Here is a 19293-nt window from a genome sequence, read left to right as displayed (position 1 = left end):
TACGCGGCTAGAGTTTGACGAGAGACGAAGGTCGGGTTCTCGAGCCCAGACTAGAAAGGGTTCTGCTACTTTCGAATTCATCAATGAGCGAACCTGATGGTGTAGACGGCCTATCGACCGTCTCTTCTCATCATGATCATCTTCTCAATGATCTTGAGTCAAGTGAAGGGCAACTGGGGCCTACGTTGAGGTAAATTTCGAACTAACTTAACACCATCCTATCAACACTATGTTTGTTGATGTAGAGCTGTTTATGAGAGCGGTCAGCAGACTGACTTTATGGCAAGACTCGATAGTCGCATACGCACGCACGACAAGGATATAGAAAGAATGTGTAATCATCATTACCAGGGATTCATAGAGTCAGTCAATGAACTTTTGAAAGTGCGGGCTGATGCCAGGAAACTGAAAGTGTGTGTGTGTGTGTGTGTGTGTGTGTGTGTGTGTGTGTGTGTGTGTGTGTGTGTGTGTGTGTGTTTGTTTGTGTGTGTGTGTGTGTGTGTGTGTGTGTGTGTGTGTGTGTGTGTGTGTGTTGTGTACGTGTCTGTTTGTCTGTCTGTCTGCCTGTCTGTCTGTCTATCTGTCTGTCTGTCTGTTTGTCTGTCAATACATATATTTTCAAACATTAAACTATTATAAACCATCTAAGCAAAGCAACTAAATTCTACCCAAGCCCTATTCTGTCTGTCTGTCTGTCTGTCAATCACATATATTTTCAAACATTCATCTATCATACAAAGAGTGCTAGGCAATGACATAATGTTTTAGGTGCTACAGTACACAGGAAAAAGCACTAAAAACAGTAACAACTTAACTTAAAAGATAACCCAGGTCAGCCTAGTGGCTAAAGAACTGGGTTGAGTACTTAGCGCTACTTGTGTCACTTGACAAGCTTGCCATCTTCCTCAGTATGACTTTGGCATTGCATTTTTGCAGCTGAAGGGAGAATCTTTTTCGCCAAAAGTCAAGGAACTCTGCAGCGTTTGGTCTACCAATTTCGTCACATGATTTCTTTGCTAGTTTCTGCAGGAAGTTTCTTCCCATGACACCCCAGCGTCCAAAATGCTCCATAACCAGAGGAATGAGACTGACAGCAGTTCCACCTGGTAGACATTCCTTCTCGTATTTTGACTTTTTTCTCTCCTCTCTTCTCTCAGCAGCGGCGCCATCTGTTTCCGAAGATCTAGGGAAGATGTCAGAGCTCCATGGGTGTGCTAGAGCTATGTCCAGATCCACATTGCACCCAGAGTCTGAGTCGAAGGCTACAATGTCTGGCCGGTCATTGGAATTGGCATACCGATGCCTCGGTTCCCTTCGATGATGGATGTGCAGCTCCCGCAGGCAATCAGACCAGACTGATGCAAGCGATTCGTGCGACCAAACTGGCCCTCCACCGGTTTTGCATGTTAGCAGATGGTACCCACTGCTGTCCAGGGAGGCACCACAGTTGCATGTTGTCATCCAGTCAGAAAGTGGAATGGGCAAGCCCAACCTCAGCAAGGACGCTAAACGATACTTGTAAGAATTTAGTGCGAGCACTTCTGAAGTCGGGATTGCGTCTGTCTGTCTGTCTGTCTGTCTGTCTGTCTGTCTGTCTGTCTGTCTGTCTGTCTGTTTGTCTGTCTGCCTTTCTATCAATGCTATATTTTAACAATGACACAAGGAACATTATCAGCAAGCTGAGAATAATCACTTGCGATTAGAAAATTTACTGCATGGAAAAGCCTTAAAAGATAGTCTGGTCCTCAAAAGGGCCCACGCTAGCAGTCATTCATTGAACAAATGTTTGGTCTAGTTTGTTGAGGCCTTCTCTTTTGCCTGACAGTGAGGAGACCTTCATGATGCTGTTGCTATTGCATTTTCAGTTTACTGGAGCTGATCTGAGAATTTCTATTTCCAGTGAGCCAAGAATTTGCTAGGGTTTAGTCTTCCTGACGTGTTGACTGAAGATTTAGAGAGATGTTGTAAGTATTTGAGACTATCCAGACCACATCTACCAAAATTCTTCATGACGACAGGTATAATTGTGACAGAGGCACCCTCTATTCTCATTTCAGAGCTGTATTTGATTTTGTCAAATTCTGTCTTCCCATAAAGCAGCAGCACCATCTGTATGAGCAGACCTTGGGAACACGTCTAAACTTCATGAGTGTGCCAAGTCAATGTGTACAGTCCGCATTAAAACTATTGACACATTTCCGGTTTACTTTTGGAAAGTTTTCTAGTTTTGCTATTTATTAAAATACCATGCCAATTTTTTTCTCAAACAGCTGAAAGTGGTCACAAAAGCTATTCCATAGTATGTGCCTCCTCATGGAGAGCTTATCCATCATGAAACAAGTCATGAAGGACAACGCCGTGATAGTCTGCTACTATACCGCTCCAGTACTAGGAAACCATCTGAGATCTGCCAACTTTTACGTGTTTCTCGCTCTGCTTTTTACTGAACTTTTCAAAGACTGGATGCTGGAGAAAGAATTCAACGCAAAGCTTGCCGTTGTGGACCAAAAAACTAGCTGAAAACCATTGAACAGCTTCAATTAGTGAACATGATGCAACAAGGAACAACAAATCAGCAAACAAACTTGCACATCAGCTTGCAGCGCAGGAAGTTGTCATCATGCAGTTTTTCCACCAGCAGAAGAGAACTTCATGACGCAAGTATTGCTACACGATGCCTTAGAATTAATATTCCGCTGCTAGTGAAGCTAGAAAAATGAGACTCCGGGCACCATGGTTTCTCGATTGGCCTGATAGCTCACCAGATCTTGCACAAAATAGAAAACTTCTGGGCGGTCATCAAGTGGCGTGTTGAGCTTCGTAGGCCTCAAACGTTCATGAACTGGAAAACGCAATCCAGGCGGAATGGCACTTGCTCACACTTTGTGATCTGTTGCTGGACACTGAACACACATCTAGCTGAATGTGCCTTTGTCTAGAGGTACGCTAGCGAGGGAAATGCTATCAAAAATGAAAGGAGGACACCAACTATTGATGCATGCTTGTGACTTTCCAAAGTCTAGCAAACCTACGAGCGCCACAATAGTTCTCTTCTATCTAAAAAGACGTACCTGACCTGGAAACGAATGCGTTTCTGCTCACGCTAGCCATGGCCACACCTCCAAACGTAAATGTGTCAATAGTTTTGACGCAGACTGTAAATCAAAGCTGGATCCAGAATGTGCATTAATAGCATTAATGTCTGGTCCGTTATTGGTATTTGAGTAGAGATTTTGTGGCTCTCTGCAGTGAGGTATATTATTGAAGATCTGTGAGGCATTCAGACCATATCGTGGCTATTTACTCATGTGACCGGACAGGACCACCAGCTGTTTTACATGTAATTACGTGGTATCTATTGTTGTCAGTTGCTTTGCAATCTCATTTCTGGGTAAAATTAGGGAAGATGGGCAGACCCAGCCTCACAAAGCTCATCAAGTGAAATTTGTAAAAGTTGAGTGCAAAAGTTTGTGAGTGGGAACTGCACTGATTTGTGTTCCAGCCCCTCTACCTTGTAATGATTCGAGTCAAGTTGAATTGCGAACAGTGTGGGCTTCTTCCAAAAGCAGTGAATTGGATTTTGCCTGTGAGAAATTCAACTGTCATGAATTTTCTTCTGTTTTAATATGAAATCTGACAGGCTCTTGTAACGAAAGAGGACCTTTGCAAGAGCATCGCTGATAGATCCATATGAAACTTGATCAGTGATTGACACACATCATGAAAGTACGGATAACATAATGGTAGCTCTAAGAAGGAATGAGTCAGTGAAGCAATGAATGTATTTGCTGCTGAAGTTGATGCAGCAGATGTCATCTCAAACTAGCCTAGTCTGAGTAGAAGGTTTCCTTGTCTCTATGCTATTCTGTCTGTTTGTCTGTGTGTGTGTGTGTGTGTGTGTGTGTGTGTGTGTGTGTGTGTGTGTGTGTGCATGGGTGCATGCACTGTTCTCTGTACACTGAAGGAAATGCAGGGCAACTTGATATTATACATTTTGCTTGACTGTCTCAGGATTGGCAGGTCGTATTTCTTCTAATACATGTCTTGGCATTTATTTCTGTTAGCATTTACAGATGCAGCTTTTAAACTAGGGTGACGTTTATTTGTTTATTTAATAGTAGGCCCTCAGCATGTTGAGGCGTCATTCTGCAAAACAGCTAATCAGGAAACTTGTTCAGAAAATCTGTCTTCAAGTAGTTTTACAAATATACCTATGCACGCATGCGTTGGGGTTACAGTAGTGTTTTGGTGGACCAACAACTGAACCAAGAAGCTACAGATTGGCATAGCTTGCCTTTATTGTTATCTTTACATATGGTTGTATGTGCTAAATTGTCATGAGAGGGATGCCATCACTTATGTCAAAGGTTGTAATTGCATTCCAATGTTCTTTCTGCATTGAGTTTTTACCAAAGTAATGTGTCAATCTTGCTAAGAAGAAAAATCATTTGTTAAGAATGTTGGCTTGTTATTTCATAGCAGTGTAAATCTATATATTTGGAATAGCAGCACCTACTAAGTTAGTTGTTTCTAAACAAACACAGGTGCTTCATGATAATGAATTAGCTGCTAAGTCTAGTTGCTGCATGTTGTTTTTTGTGCACACTCTTTGAAACAGCGAATGTGTCTGAATGTACCTGAACTATGCTTTGGCTAAGTTTTGCGCTGGTCTGACGTCAGTCAAGCACATTTTGGCTGTAGTTATTATTCTGACATTAGTTATTTGCATACACGAAACTAGTAAAATAATGACCCAGTTTCAAGCCAGTCATTTCTCTTCTTGAGGGGAGATGACCAACTGGACACTCGAGCCTAAGCCAGTCAATGTTAGGTGGACAATACTTAGGTTACTGTATTCAAGCAATTACAACAAATGTCTATCTAAATAGAATGCGGTATGTAGCTGAGAGCAGCGTTTAGTTTTAATGTTTTCTTGCAATTTTAAATGAGGGCGACATTTATTTGAGGACAGAATGTAATTAAAGAAATATGGTAACTCGAGTAGCATATTTACATAGGTAATGCATTCATTGTTAGTGTGAAACCTTTTGTCTTGTATTAAATTTCTATTGCATTTTTTGCATAATGACTTATTTGATTTTACAGGTTCGTGTGAAAGAGGCGAATGATGAGATTACTGATACTGCGAAACAGGTAAAGTACTATGCATATATATAATTCAGCTATGAGCCTATAAGAAAAGGGACTTTGTAAAAGTTACGAGACTTGGCGAGTAACGTACTCTAAACGTCTAGGGCTGAACTGACTTCCGGTCTGGGGACTATGTGGCTGGCTGGCTGGCTATGTCTGTCACGCTGCAGAAATGTGCCACACCTCCTTTGTGTGGCCCAATCACGAAACATTAATTCCTTTATGTCGTACGTGGCAACCAGAGACAATGGACGAACAGCCAATCGTACGCGCGAAACTTTCATGAGAGAGTTTTATTACCAGAACATTGTAATTCATTTTTGTGATTGCTAGGATCTGTCGGAAATAAACAACAGAACTGTTCTGTTTGCAACTGCTGACCCGAAATCGATTGCTTTCTTGGTTTTACGATAATTATACGGGAATTTAACATTACGTAACCATGAGAGATTTTATGTCCCATGTACGATTACTCTACTTACGACTACAGACTTTGCGGTCATGCGAAACAACAGTGGCTATGTAGGATTTTAAATACATTTTACAGGTAGCACGTCTAGAAAGAAAATAGCATGTATATTGATAACTCTTCGCGACAATTACTCCTCCTAGTGTACATGGTGTTCAGGACTTTGAAGGCTCATAGCTGTAGAAGTGACGGTGTAAACACGGCTTCAATTACTAGTATACTATATTGATATACTGTACTCTATGCAGTCTATCAGTCTTAGTAATCGTATTTCACCGGTTTTAGCGACATGTTGTTCTATTGTTTCGTAGTACTGACAACCTGTTGTTATGTATAAGGATGTTGTTTAAAGTGAGCATGTCGGTCTAGTTTACAATTACCAAAAGCCTGAGAAATCTTCAAATGCACATATATTGCGGGTACAGGCACTGCATAACAAACTGTTGGTGTGCATTGTCAAATTACAATTTATGCCAAGGCAGTGTTGTTGCCAGGATTTTGTCTCAACCAGCAATGCTAATTAACTTATGACATCACACATAAAAGGTGACATCACTTCCTATTTGCAAACTTCAAGATAGGATGTAGGTCTTCATAAACAACTCCTGTCATGTGTACTTACTACTGTTTACTACAACCAAAATATCACCTTTATGATCTGCAGCTCTTTAGAGGGCTTAACCCTAGGATCTAGGGTGGCTTGTCTTTGTAGAAAGTAGGGGTGTGTCAAAGCATGGGCGTGATCTGTAACACCATTCCGACTGTGAGACACGCACAGGTGTACAGGTGTACACATGCCAAGATCAGTAATTAGCCAATGACAAGCAGAGGAGGACGCAAAAAGCCTGGAGTGAGCTGCTAGGAAAGAGAACTTTATTTCTGCAACAGATAAGCTAATGTGCAAGTTGTACTAAAAGCTTGGAAACAACTCATACAAACCTCAACATCCAGACCATTGTATGACATGGAGAATTTGAATGTTTGGTTTGCATTTCTGTTCTACTACTGAGGTTTGTTCACGATGCCTACCATCTCTGCTCCCAATTGACTATAATGGCTACTTTTTGCTTCTCCACCAGCTATCTCACTACCCCAATGGGCAAAATGCAGGCATGACCTGTACTGGCGAGAACAGTGGAAGCCATGCCTAGTGGAAGCCATACTGTAAACTACTAATCCAAGAATTTGTTTACTATTGGTATTCTTACTCATTTCAGGTTTGCCATCATTAATTATTAAGCTACCACATGCGCAGTTTTGGTACACGGATGTGTTCCTGTATACTGGATCCAGATTGCCGTTGGAACTTAGCATCTTATTAAACTTTTTAAGGTATCAGATTAGCTGTCATTTTATTGGAACATGTCATTTCTGCGAGCATGTTGTTCAAACCAGTAGAATGCAATATGTAATATAGTTTTTGTATTCAACATTGTGACCTTAGAGGACTTTGCAGAAGCCATGCAAATCTGCAATGATCATATGCAAAACAGGGTTCAAATTGCATTGGAAAACCTGTATCATTATCATTACTGCTGCTACAAACTGACGATGATTTGAGTCATGCCCATACAAAGGATATGCAATTCTTTCAATACTTAAAGTGGTGTCATTTTGCATTGTCATTTATTAGAGGACAACAGTCAAGAAAATTGACTAATGTAATTTTGGTGGCAAAACATAGTTTTCTCGAGTTAGGAGCCATTGCATATGTAGAATTTACAGAACATGCCACTTTTGTCTTTATCAGTCTTCAGCCGCATTTTCAATCTATCTGTTTGGGTGCGGGTTTTTTCTTGCTTTGTTTATATACAATGGTACGAATGATGCTGTGGTTCTGGTTTTTTGTTACCATCCAATTATTTGATTGTGCTAAAACTTCTTTTTACTGAGTGGCTTGTTTTGTTACTGTGAAACCAATGGGAAGGCTTACCATAGACACTAATGCTTACTGGCTGAGAGCATCAAGGTCACGTGCGAGGTTCATTCCAACAACATGAACTGCTCAAGCAGTACATGTTCATACAGCGAGATCAACTCTTGTCTTTAATCAGCTATCTCAAAGATACAAGTTTCAACAGGTGTCAGACTTTAGCAAGGGACAGGCAGGCAGGCACATTTGAGTTTTGCTTAAGTGCCATTGTATATGGGCTTGACACATTCAGCTTGGCATGTGTGCGTGCTTGTGTACATGCATGCATGGTTGTCACAATGTAGGAAAGTGTGTTGTCAAACAATAGTGCAGCTTCCTTGTTTTACTGCATGTGACTAGCAATGCACAGTAGTTAGGCAGCCATTATAATTGTCTGTTCAACCAAGAGAAGTTTTGGCTAAAGGAACGTAACTGAGGGTCACTGGAAGTACGACTGGATTCAAATGCATAAGAACAGCAAGGAGGTTTGTTATTGGAATTATTGCTGGGTTGAAGTCCATAAGTACAGCAACGGAGGCTTTGTTGTACTTTTGTCTTTCAATTAAAGTTATAGCATTTAACGAGAAGAGGTAGAAGCTAGCGTGCATTAAAGGCACGCCCCATAGGTGAAATTTGGTCTTCTGTAGACCTTCTTTGCTTTGTTTCTGTGCTGCTATATGTCTGGATGTACTCTAAACGATGACTGATAAGAGCTGCTTTTGTGAATTGATGTTTAAGTCTGGATTTCACATTGTTTCACTGTCAGTGGTCTAGAATATTTTGTCTTTCCGTAGTTTCACGACCATTTTCTCAGTTGTTTGTGTGAGACAAGATGAGTCATTATAGAATAGTGTTTTGTGAGTTATCCCAAGTTATCCCGTTGTTTACGGTGACTAGCGACCACAACTCTGTGCAATGTAGAAGTTAGCGTGCATTAAAGGAACGCCCACGGGGGAATTTGGCGTTTAGCTAGCAAAGCAGTCAAAACGTAATGGTAACTAGTCCGACATCTCCAACTGGTAATAAACCTTACTCTGAGTACACCTTACTCTGAGTACACCTTACTCTAACCCTATTAGGTTTCTGACAGCAACTAATGTTCACACTTCCTGCCTGCAAAGCAGTCACCTATGGTACAAGATAGTACGACTTTCACGTATTCTGCTTGATCTGATATCGAGCGAAATCGTTGGAGTTACGAAATGTGGCAACACAATCCATCAAGTAGGCATGGTCGAACGAATCCGTCGAATGGCGCCTCTACTTTACCACTTCAGCTGATTTACGCCACACAAATGCACGTAAGCATTGCTTTTACCATGGCAAAGCAAGAAAGTTTATAGTAAAAAGAGTCACGAACACTCAGAGGGTATCCGGATGTTGCACTCACAATGGCTCAAGGCAGACTGAAGTAGGCACGTGGTTCAAATACCGGGCTTAGAAGGTACTTGTTGGCTGAATAGTAAGACCACCCAGGTAGCACTGCACTAGCTTTCTACCTCCTCTGGCATTTAATTAATGTTTCAAACCTATCAATGAAATTTTTATGGGGTGACAATGGGCATTAATTCAATACACTAGTAGCAGTCAAATGATATTAAAACATGACAAAATATAGTAGTGCAATTTGTACACTTCCAAATAGAGTTCAATCGACATGTCGAGTGCTGCAATAATTAAATCTATGACAGCAAGTGCATGGCAGTTGTTAGAGTAAGACTGGGGCAAAGGTGGCTAAATTGTTTTCAAATTTACTCCTTGGCATGAGCGATGCTGTTGTAAGATCAAAGTTACATGAAGAGTATGGGCTAATGGCTCTAAACCAATGTTTGCAGACACACAGAAAATAGATGTATATATTATGCATTATATGCTAGTTCTTGTAACAATTGACATGGTTGGGCTAGTAACATAGGTGATTATCTGGCAGCTTCTGTAATAGTAGGCTCGAGTGTCTAGCCGGTCATCTCTCTCCAGGAGGAGAACATTTTCCTCCTGGGGGAGACAACCGGCTGAATACTACTTTCTCCTCCTGGGGAGATGACCGGCTGGATACTCGAGCCTACCGTAATAGGTTATAATATCGACTTTTAATCTGCAAACAGCCATTTATGTCAAAAGTGTAGCTGTTGTAGCTGCTCCTGTATAATAATGCATACCAAAAGAAAGAAGGGCACGATGTAAGAAACAGGCAAACAGCTGTCTTTCCATTACGAGAACCATTTCAACTACAGTGAACATCGGATTTAGCAACACCATAATATCTGCAAACCTGTGTCATTAAATTTGAGGTGCTTTATATATTTAATCAGGAAATGCATTTTCAGAATTTTGTTTCTGTCATCTTGCCTGCTCAAGCTCATGTCTGAGACAAGATTCTCTCACCTCTGGATTTTCTTAGCTTGAAAAGAGAATCATGTCTTTTTCATGGAGTTTCTTCCTTTTCCACTGGTGACAACGCTTGTCCGGGAATGAAAAAGGCGAATAAACAAACAAAATGATTATTAGCTACCGGCAGTGGTCCCAGTGAGAGCTTTCATAGATCGTGCAATAATTTCAGTATTTGGCCAGTACCCGCATTGTTTAGTTAGTGCACGCATGTCATAGTTATTGCACACATACATACTGTAGTTAGTGCTGACTCCCACAGTTTGCATGCTTGCACTGCATGGAACTGATCGTGATATTGGGCATCTTATGCAAACGGTAACTTCACAAACAAGCTATCAAGTCAAATGAGAAAGGTGAATGTCTCAATCAGTCAAGTGCAGCAGACAAAAATAAGCCATCTTTGACTAAATAATTGAAACTGTTGCCAATCCAGGAAAGGTGAGTACATGACAGTCTACTCAAAACACTTATTGGGTAGGGACCACGTGCTGTTAACTAAAACGGTTTGCTGTGAGTCAATAAACATGGTGAGGGCAAGAAATGTGATATTGTTCTGGAATGCAGGTATATTCACTACGTATACTTTACACAAAGAGAGCTGTTCAGCTATTAGCTGGTCTTCCATCGTTATAACTCTGATTCGTCTAGTATCAATGAAAACATTGAGAAATCGAGTTTATGTGGTAGTCTCGATCGCAACAGTTTTTCTTGTTAGCATCTGCTTGTGTTTACACAATGGCTGTTGGATGGTACAGTACGCATAAGTGTGCTTAGATTAGGACCACACTAAAAATCAAGGGGAATTTGGGTAACCCTACTGACTATCTCGTAGTAGTAGTTCAAGAGTTTTTCTAAAGATCACTGTAATGCCTTAGCCGCTGTGACACATCGCTTATGCACTGAATTTATAGATCCCAGCAGTACAGCTGCATTGTTTGCTTGTCATCTCATACCGCTAAACAGGAATCCTGGGATCCATCCTGTAGGAGTATGTGAGACAGTACGCAGAATTAGTGGAAAGGCTGTTATATCTACACTTGAATTTGAGATCCAAACAGTTTCAGGAGCCATGCAACTCTGTGCCGGGCAAAAGGCTGGTGTGAGGCTGCTATTCACTCCATGCATTCCATCTTTGTAAACCCTGACACAGATGGTGTTTTACTAGTTGATGCAACCAATGTGTTCAACAGCTTAAACTGCCAGGTTGGTCTCACAAATAGTTCCCTTCTGTATCCAGCTATTCACCCAATTCTAGTTAATTCTTATCGAAGACCTTCTTACTTATTCGTGAGAGGAGAAACTTTATTGTCTCAAGAAGTTTACACACAGGGTGATTTGCTAGCAATAGCAATCAGTGTTCTCCCCAGAATATCTCAAAGGTGTGGTGGTGTAGGCGTGACAAAATGGAATGCACTTGTGGGCGTGGTTGTTTTCAATGTGGGCGTGGTTGTTTTCAATGTGGGCGTGGCCATTTGAGTGGCGTTCCTGGCCTTTGCGGTACAGTGCTAGAGCAACATAGGGTGCTTGTTTGGTCTAAAATGTTAGCTGTACAACATTTCTATGCGTGGACAGAGTACAACACAAGCAAGTTATCACTACAGCCCTGTAGCGCCCCACTTACCATCCGGGCTACTTTTGAATCTGCATACATGTCGAAAACCTGCGCCTCCCAATTTATTCCAAGCCAATGCAAATCACAAAATCGATTGTAATAGCTTTAGTTAGTAACGTAGCACTAGTAGACAAGTTCACTAAGCAGTCGGTGGCAATTTTCCATGCCGATAGAGATGTGCACAGCGTATCGGCATGCTCGCCGAGATCTACAAGTATCACTTCAACAACACAATTCGACGCATTGATGTACTTTGTCTTGCGACTTTGTATTCTCTTAACGCACCAATAACAACTCCACGGCACAAACGGCTGCCGAGGGCTTGACTCACTTACGGATTGGAATGTGGGCGAATACGCCACCAAATCGGATTCAAAACAACGTCATAAGTATATTTTGGACATAGCGATCTCTATGACGTTGCGTTTGGACTTTCTACAACAACAACAGGTGTTTTATTCGTATAAACAAGAACCGGTCTCACATTTGTTGTCTAACAGATAGATAGTAAGGCGTGACAGACATAAGTCAAGGTGTGGCGGGCATCAGTCAAGGCGTGGCGGCCCGCCACGCCTTGAGATGCCTGGGGAGAATACTGGCAATGTATGCTCTGGCCACTGTGCCATTGATCAACAAAGTCAAAACAAATGGTCTCTGTCAAGTATGGGACACGGATGATGCTGCTGGTGGCAGAAAGCTGGCATCACTCAAGCAGTGGTGGAATAATGTGAGTTGTCTTGGACCCAAATTTGGTTATTTACATAATGGCTGTAAATCTTGGTTTATAGTCAAACCTGAAAGTTTCGAAGAAGCAAAAAAAATTTCTTGGCACGAATGTAAACATCACTACAAGAGGGATAAAGTATCTTGGCACTCCACTAGGAAATCACAAATTTTGTCGTGACTTTTTGCAAGCCAAGATCAAGGAGTGGACAATTCAAATTGAAAAGCTTTCTTCATTTGCTCAGTCACAGCCACATGCTGCACACTGCATTTACACATGGTATTGTTGGAAGATGGAAGATGGAAGATGGAACTTATAAGGAGAAGCTACAGAGTGAGCTGAATTGTTTGGAAAAACTGGGTGTTATCTCACCTATTGAGGAGTCAACGGATTGGGGTCAAGTTTAGTAATTACTCTAACATCAAATGGAGAAATTTGTGTATGCCTGGATCCACAACCACTGAACAGAGCACTGAAACGCAGCAGGTATCCAATGCCAACGTTGGATGATGTGCTACCAGAGTTATCCCGATCTCGTGTTTTCAGTTTGGCGGATGTGCAAAATGGATTTTGGCATATCAAACTTGATGAAGAGTCATGCAAATTAACTAACTACCTTTGGTACCCTATACGGAAGATACATGCATGCCATTTGGGATTTCCCCAGCACCGGAAATCTTTCAGATGAAGCTACACCAGTTATTGGAAGGACTCAATGGTGTTTTTCCGAAAGCTGACGACATTCTTGTTGTCGGGGAAGGTTCTGCACAAGCAGAAGCTATCATCAACTATGATGCATGAATGAGAAAATTTCTCCAGAGATGCAAAGAACTAAACATTTGACTGAACAAAAGTAAATTTTGTTTGAAAGTACTGTTTCTACCTTATGTAGGACATGTCTTAGCATCAGAAGGATTGCATCTGGATCCAAGGAAAGTTGTCGCTATACAACAGATGCCAGCACCAATCGACAGTCCAGGAGTATGACGTGTTCTGGGGGTTGTCAACTATTTGTCTAGATTTTTGCCGAAACTGTCAGATATATGCTATCCGCTTCATCGGCTAACTGCCAAGGATGCATCATGGAAGTGAACGGAAAAGGAAGAGCAAGCATTTTAGCATGTTAAAGCAGCTCTCTTCAAATTGCCTATTTTGCGATATTTTAATCCTAGTTTACCTATCACAGTACAGACAGATGCTTCATCAACAGGTTTGGGAGTAGTCTTAATGCAGGAAAAGCGGCCTGTGGCATATGCCAGTCACTTACTGAAACCCAATGAACTGAAATATGCACAAATTGAGAAGGAATTGCTTGGAATTGTGTTTGGACTGGAAAGATGTCATCAGTTCACTTACGGTGGAAACATAACTATGGAAACGGATTACAAAACTTTGGAGTCTATAGCACACAAGCCACTATACTTAGCTCCAAACATCTTGAACAACTAGCACTATGCGTCAACCCCTACCACCCTACGTTCACATACAAGAAGGGTGCAGAGTTCTACATAGCAGATGCTTTGTCGCATGTGTCAGTTGAAAATAATGAAGAAGATTCAACTACTCAATAATTCTACGAGGAAGTAGCGTTGATTCATATAGTAGAGATGCTACCAATATCGGATACGAAAATCAAGGAGATCAGACAGGCAACAGCACAAGATGCAAACATGCAACATCTGGGTAGAATTGTCCCAGCTGGTTGGCCAGATACCCAGTTGAAAGTGCCAAGTGCTATTAGGCCGTATTTGAGACTTGCAGACGAAATCACAGTGCAAGATGGTTTGCTGCATTGAGGCAACCGGATCATCATTCCAGAAGCACTATACTCAATGACTAGACAGAAAATACACTCTGCTCACTTGGCTGTTAATGCTTGTCTGTCCAGAGCTAGAAAAAGTGTATTTTGGCTGGGAATGATTATAGAATTGCAGAATCAGATTGCACAATGTGAAATTTGTTGTTCCTTGAAGATAAAACTGCAGAAAGAATCAATTAGTCAATATGCTCTACCATGTGTTGTTGTTGATCTTTTCATCATTACGAGAAAGAATACATGGTAACAACTGATTATTGTAGCTATTTCATAGAGGTGGATCATCTGTAGTCCACTACATCAGGTGCTGTTATTAATCATCTGAAGAGTCATTTTGCTTGCCATGGCATACCTGCTGTTGTAGTTACGGACAACGGCCCTCAGTTTACTGCAGAGGAGTACAAGTGTTTTGCAGCAGAATGGGATTTCAAACATATTACCAGCAGCCCAGGCTATGACCAAGCAAACGGAAAAGCTGAAAGTGCTGTCAAACAGGTAAAAAATCTGTTCAAAAAGGTAAAGAAAGCAGGAACAGATGTCATGCTGGCTCTTCTGGCACTGAGAAATACACCAATGGAAGGTCGAAATGGTAGTCCAGCTCAGTTATTATTTTGTCGAAGATGCAAACCTTGATGCCAACAACAGGAAACTTGCTGAACCATCGGTTTTGCCTAATGCTATGGAAGGGCTATACACTGCTAAGAAGAAACAAGCAGAACAGTACAATCAACATGTTTGTGACCTACCACTATTACACATCGGAGATAAAGTACGAGTACAACCTACAAGAGTAGAATTGGAACGGAAGGTGGAAGTTGTTGTAGGAGTTCTACCACATAGATCCTACGAAGTCAATGTTGGTGCTCTGAATATTTACCGCAGAAACCGGCAACACTTGTGTCAACTCAGGAAAGCAGGACATTGAAGAAACATCTACAGAACCATCAGACAGATGCAGTCAAAGAAAACAACATTTAACTGAAACGTTATCTGTGGCACCAGGGCAATCATCGAAAACATCTGTAGACACTAGGAGAACAGCCAAAGACAAAATACACACACATCCAAAGTCAACTGGAAATTCAATCTCTAGGAGTGCTCCGGATCAAGAAGTTACAACAGGGTTGACACAAGACAAATCTACACCTCCCCAACGGAACATTTTTATGGACAAACCACTACCAGTCACTGACAAATCAGATGCCAGAACCACAAGAAGTGGAAGAGTTGTTGTGAAGCCAACATATTTGAAGGATTATATGCCGTAGTATAGCTGGTAGAACTTGTTATTTTTTAGAAAAAGGGGATGTAGGGTTATAAGTGATATGATGTAGTGCGTATGCCCGGTTGTAGTTGTTGTTGGTGTTGTGTTCTATATACACATATACGTACTAAGACGTTTCCCTAAACAGATACAACGTCAATCAAATGTCAATCGGCACTCAGGTCTCATGAGTAGGCTAAATTGGCGAGTGTTTCACTTACTTATAATAACACATAAGGAATGAATGGAGAAGCGAAGATCCTGTAAGCGGCTTTGAGAACTGAGAAGATCCCACGATACTGGCAAGTTGGCACGTGCATGTCACACTCAGAGAAAGGCATGGTGAATGGCATGTTAAATTTCACAGCAAGAACGTCATCCCAACGTTGTCCGAACGTGCTAGTGCCAAAGTGATAGTCAAAGATCATGGCTCCTGCGTAGCCACGAAAGATGATATAAAATTGTGGCATTTTATGGAGCATTTCAGAGCTATGTGAAAATTGGGTTAATACTAGTTGTATGGTATCTGTAGGTGGCGCCTCGCATTGCTGAGTAACACGTTGCAAGGAAGATTTCTGACTGTCTACTGAAACGCCACGCCCTAGCTAGACAATACGTATTTGTGAAACCCTGTCATGGAAGTAAACATGAAAAGTTTCTAGTAATTTAGATTACGTATCTAGACCTGATAGGCAGTCGTCGTTTTGCAATCTTGATCAAGACAATTGAAATGTGCAGTGTAAGTATGCACTCAGTTCCGTTGTAAAGACAGTGGTATAGTGGCTGACCTAGAAGTTATATTGGCAAACATTGACTATCTACAGTGTTAGATGCAGCACAGTGTAGTAAGGATGATCAAATTGTAGTACAGAACGTGTGAATAGTTGACTGTAGGTGGCATTCACCATCTGAAGGTGTTTCTTGGTTGTGTCAAGTACATAGAATCTCTAGCTACAATACGAAAAAGGATGGGCAATGGAACGTGAGTCTTTTTTGTCGCCGTTTGGTCACTTGCACAAATCGTTCCTTTACTGGTCTGTAGTCGTAAACGATTTTTGAAGTAGGTCTTGTAATGAAACGTGGTCGTGGGAAGGAGAAATTTGAGGTTCATGTGTACACACACACACACACACACACACACACACACACACACACACACACACACACACACACACACACACACACACACACGTGTGTGTGTGTGTGTGTTGGTTTACGAGAGATGTTTACCCTAAATAGATCAAGATATACTTGGGACGTTTCGATCCGTAGGTTGTTATCAACCAAAAAACGTTTACAATAATGACAAACCAACACATTATGTCTAAATGCCGTACAACTCCATATCACATCATAAATAAATAAATATTTAATTATAATTATATATATATATTTATAATAATTTAACTAATATAAGATAGTATTATATTTGTAATATAATTATATAATATATATATATATATATATATATATATATATATATATATATATATATATATATATTATAAACCCACCTACGTGGGTATCTAACACACATTATCCAGAAAACATGTCTGTACATATATATATATATATATATATATATATATATATATATATATATATATATATATATATATATATATATATATATATATATATATATATATATATATATATATATATATGTATATATTATATATATATATATATATACTAAGAGCTCGATGGATAGCTTATATAGGACCACGCTCCTTTCTGTTGTGCGGCCTGGATTAGAAGCCTCGCTATGTGCTCGGCGATGCGCTCGGCAATTAGTGCAATCCCCAATACAAGTTTGAGCTCAGTGACAGTGCCTCTGAAGCTGAGAGATTGCCTGCCTTGCAAGTCGACGAGAAAGAGGGCAGGCCACCCGATAGCCCGTCACCATCGTAAATAGAAGTAGAAGTAGCAAGCGTAATCAATGCACATTCGGGTAAGTAAACAACCATCACCGGTGTAGCTGCGGCTGTTGTGAGATGATGGATACATACTGATGTGGAGTGGAGTGCATTTGTTGTCAAACTTATCTGAGGTTGTCTCAAATAATGACACGACAAGATACAAAAACATTATAAATGTACTTTAGTCGGAATGGCTACACAAATCAGCAAAAAGCGAACAAGCAAGTGTGGATGGTTCAATACTGTACCAAATTGAGGGTGCCATAACTAACTCACACGTGTTACAATTTTCTGTAATTGTGAGGTAGTCTTGGCACTCTCAATTTGGTACAGTATTGAACCATCCACACTGGTTTGTTTGCTTTTTGCTGATTTGTGTAGCCATTCCTACTAGAATATAGTTATAATGTTTTTGTATCTTGTTCATTCACTTTTTGCATACAGCTTACAGGATGCCTCAGAATGAACCGAAACTACAAGAATGGGCATTTTCATCATTAGTTGAGTGAGACCAGTGTGGTGACATTGCTCCTAACACTTTCCAACTTACATATTTTGAGAGCTTATGAATTGCACTTTCGTTGGTTGCATTCAGTTTTAAGTTTAGCCTCCTAATTTGTAGCCGATGAGCGCATTTTTCTAGATATGCCTACTGTGCAGACAGCAGAGAGATTAGTCGCTCTTCCTTCGTTAGCCGGTTGCAGCATCTGTAGACAAGTTTGTCAACTCCTCACATGTCTCATCATAAACATTTTGGGGATCTCTGAGAACAACAGAAGTGGCTGCGAGTATCAGCACACGCATCTGCTATTTCCAAATACCAGATACGCGCAGCGCCGCTTCCAAAATGGCGAAGGACGCACAGCACCACTCACATAGAATTGTGATAGTTGTATTTTTGAACCAATCACAAAACAAAGAAAAACGCTTCTGCCCAGGGTAGTCTGCAACAAAGAAACACAACCAGTTCAGTCGGAGAAAGCTTGCAGAGTGAGAAAATCCATCTGAAGAAAGTTAGTTAGTCAAACGAAATTATAGTATATTGTAAATACATTTAAACATAAACCAAACGGTTTTAGAGGTTGAAACTTGGCACACACAGAGAAGAAAAGCAGGAGACTTCAGTAACGCTATTCGTTTTTGCAGTAGTGCTTCTGAGCCAAGACAGAAAAGGGGCATAAATGAGCTTATGTATTGACACCCCCAGCCATTCTTAGATAATGACTATGCATCACTATCAATAATAATGTCGAATACTAGCAACAATAATGGACAGTGTACTGGTGAGTTCATGTAAAATTAGGTAATGCTGTGAGAAAGAGAACAAACAAGTTGATGTTTGTGCATTGAATTCATGTTGACGAACGTTGACACAATGTTTGACTTTACTGTACAGTACTGTAATGCACACGACTGCGGTCATCTCTACACATGATGAGCACCTATACACAAGTCTATAGTCACTAATATCGGCTTTACACTAGATGATTTGACTCGAGCCAAACTGGCCCGTGCTAGTTTGGCCCCATGTAAACGATGTTGGCTCGAGCTAAGTGCATTTAACCTGTGCTAAATTAGTCTGAGCTAAACCATATGGCCAGGCTTGAGCTAACCCTAACCATGTGTTACATATTTTCGTGTTCCGGGGCAACAATACATATAGTATATTTCCTTCTGCATATTCCCGTATTTCTCGTTCCATATTTGCAACCTTGAAGACTTTGTTGAACATGTCAAAAATCTTTAGAAAGGTTTTGCACCAGAATCGACAAAATAAGATTAAAAGTAAAAACAGTGACGTCTTGTTCATGCGCTTGCGCAAAGCATGCCAAACACACCACCACACCCAGTTAGCCCAGATAGCCCAGATAATCTAAACACACCACCAATCATGCCAAATTAACACGGGCCAAGCTCGAGCCAATTCGGCTGGAGTCAAATTGTCTAGTGTAAAGCCGGTATAAGAGTCGGACCTCTCCTAGCCGTTTGCAGCAGTTTTAGTTCTGCACAAGACTCTTCCTTCCCTCATTTT

At 40.8% G+C, this 19293-nt stretch overlaps 4 protein-coding genes across 4 annotated transcripts; 3 read left to right on the top strand and 1 right to left on the bottom strand.

Moving 5' to 3' along the window:
* The first annotated feature begins 24 nt into the window (after nucleotides 1-24).
* Nucleotides 25-11061, top strand: LOC134189971 (exocyst complex component 6B-like). Its single transcript, XM_062658407.1, has 5 exons — nucleotides 25-190; nucleotides 246-411; nucleotides 5107-5154; nucleotides 10639-10672; nucleotides 10835-11061. The coding sequence occupies exons 1-5, from the start codon at nucleotides 84-86 to the stop codon at nucleotides 11059-11061; spliced, it is 582 nt and encodes a 193-aa protein (XP_062514391.1). The 5' UTR covers nucleotides 25-83.
* LOC134192815 (uncharacterized) lies at nucleotides 702-1509 on the bottom strand. The gene has a single exon (XM_062661576.1). It carries the CDS (start codon nucleotides 1459-1461, stop codon nucleotides 838-840), a length of 624 nt encoding a protein of 207 aa, XP_062517560.1. The 5' UTR covers nucleotides 1462-1509; the 3' UTR covers nucleotides 702-837.
* A 1075-nt stretch (nucleotides 11062-12136) lies between the features above and the next one.
* Nucleotides 12137-12899, top strand: LOC134189875 (uncharacterized). Its single transcript, XM_062658300.1, has 2 exons — nucleotides 12137-12262; nucleotides 12324-12899. The coding sequence occupies exons 1-2, from the start codon at nucleotides 12137-12139 to the stop codon at nucleotides 12576-12578; spliced, it is 381 nt and encodes a 126-aa protein (XP_062514284.1). The 3' UTR covers nucleotides 12579-12899.
* Nucleotides 12900-13866: 967 nt separating this feature from the next.
* Nucleotides 13867-15000, top strand: LOC134189788 (uncharacterized). Its single transcript, XM_062658204.1, has 3 exons — nucleotides 13867-14041; nucleotides 14380-14677; nucleotides 14721-15000. The coding sequence occupies exons 1-3, from the start codon at nucleotides 13867-13869 to the stop codon at nucleotides 14998-15000; spliced, it is 753 nt and encodes a 250-aa protein (XP_062514188.1).
* Nucleotides 15001-19293: the final 4293 nt, after the last annotated feature.

This window comes from Corticium candelabrum, chromosome 1, assembly GCF_963422355.1.
Source record: "Corticium candelabrum chromosome 1, ooCorCand1.1, whole genome shotgun sequence".
NCBI classification, from domain to species: domain Eukaryota; kingdom Metazoa; phylum Porifera; class Homoscleromorpha; order Homosclerophorida; family Plakinidae; genus Corticium; species Corticium candelabrum.
The sequence above is the reverse complement of the archived record's forward strand: the minus strand, read 5'-3'. Positions and strand labels throughout refer to the sequence as shown.

Excerpts from the sequence above, each read along its gene's own strand:
- LOC134189971 (XM_062658407.1), top strand. The coding sequence starts at position 84 with ATGAGCGAACCTGATGGTGTAGACGGCCTATCGACCGTCTCTTCTCAT. Across the intron at positions 5,155-10,638 it reads TTACTGATACTGCGAAACAG|CATCTGCTTGTGTTTACACA; the intron begins GTAAAGTACTAT and ends TTTTCTTGTTAG. Across the intron at positions 10,673-10,834 it reads TACACAATGGCTGTTGGATG|ATCCCAGCAGTACAGCTGCA; the intron begins GTACAGTACGCA and ends CTGAATTTATAG.
- LOC134192815 (XM_062661576.1), bottom strand. The coding sequence starts at position 1,461 with ATGACAACATGCAACTGTGGTGCCTCCCTGGACAGCAGTGGGTACCAT.
- LOC134189875 (XM_062658300.1), top strand. The coding sequence starts at position 12,137 with ATGTATGCTCTGGCCACTGTGCCATTGATCAACAAAGTCAAAACAAAT. Across the intron at positions 12,263-12,323 it reads TCAAGCAGTGGTGGAATAAT|TCAAACCTGAAAGTTTCGAA; the intron begins GTGAGTTGTCTT and ends CTTGGTTTATAG.
- LOC134189788 (XM_062658204.1), top strand. The coding sequence starts at position 13,867 with ATGCTACCAATATCGGATACGAAAATCAAGGAGATCAGACAGGCAACA. Across the intron at positions 14,042-14,379 it reads CGAAATCACAGTGCAAGATG|GTGCTGTTATTAATCATCTG; the intron begins GTTTGCTGCATT and ends CCACTACATCAG. Across the intron at positions 14,678-14,720 it reads CGAAATGGTAGTCCAGCTCA|GAAACTTGCTGAACCATCGG; the intron begins GTTATTATTTTG and ends TGCCAACAACAG.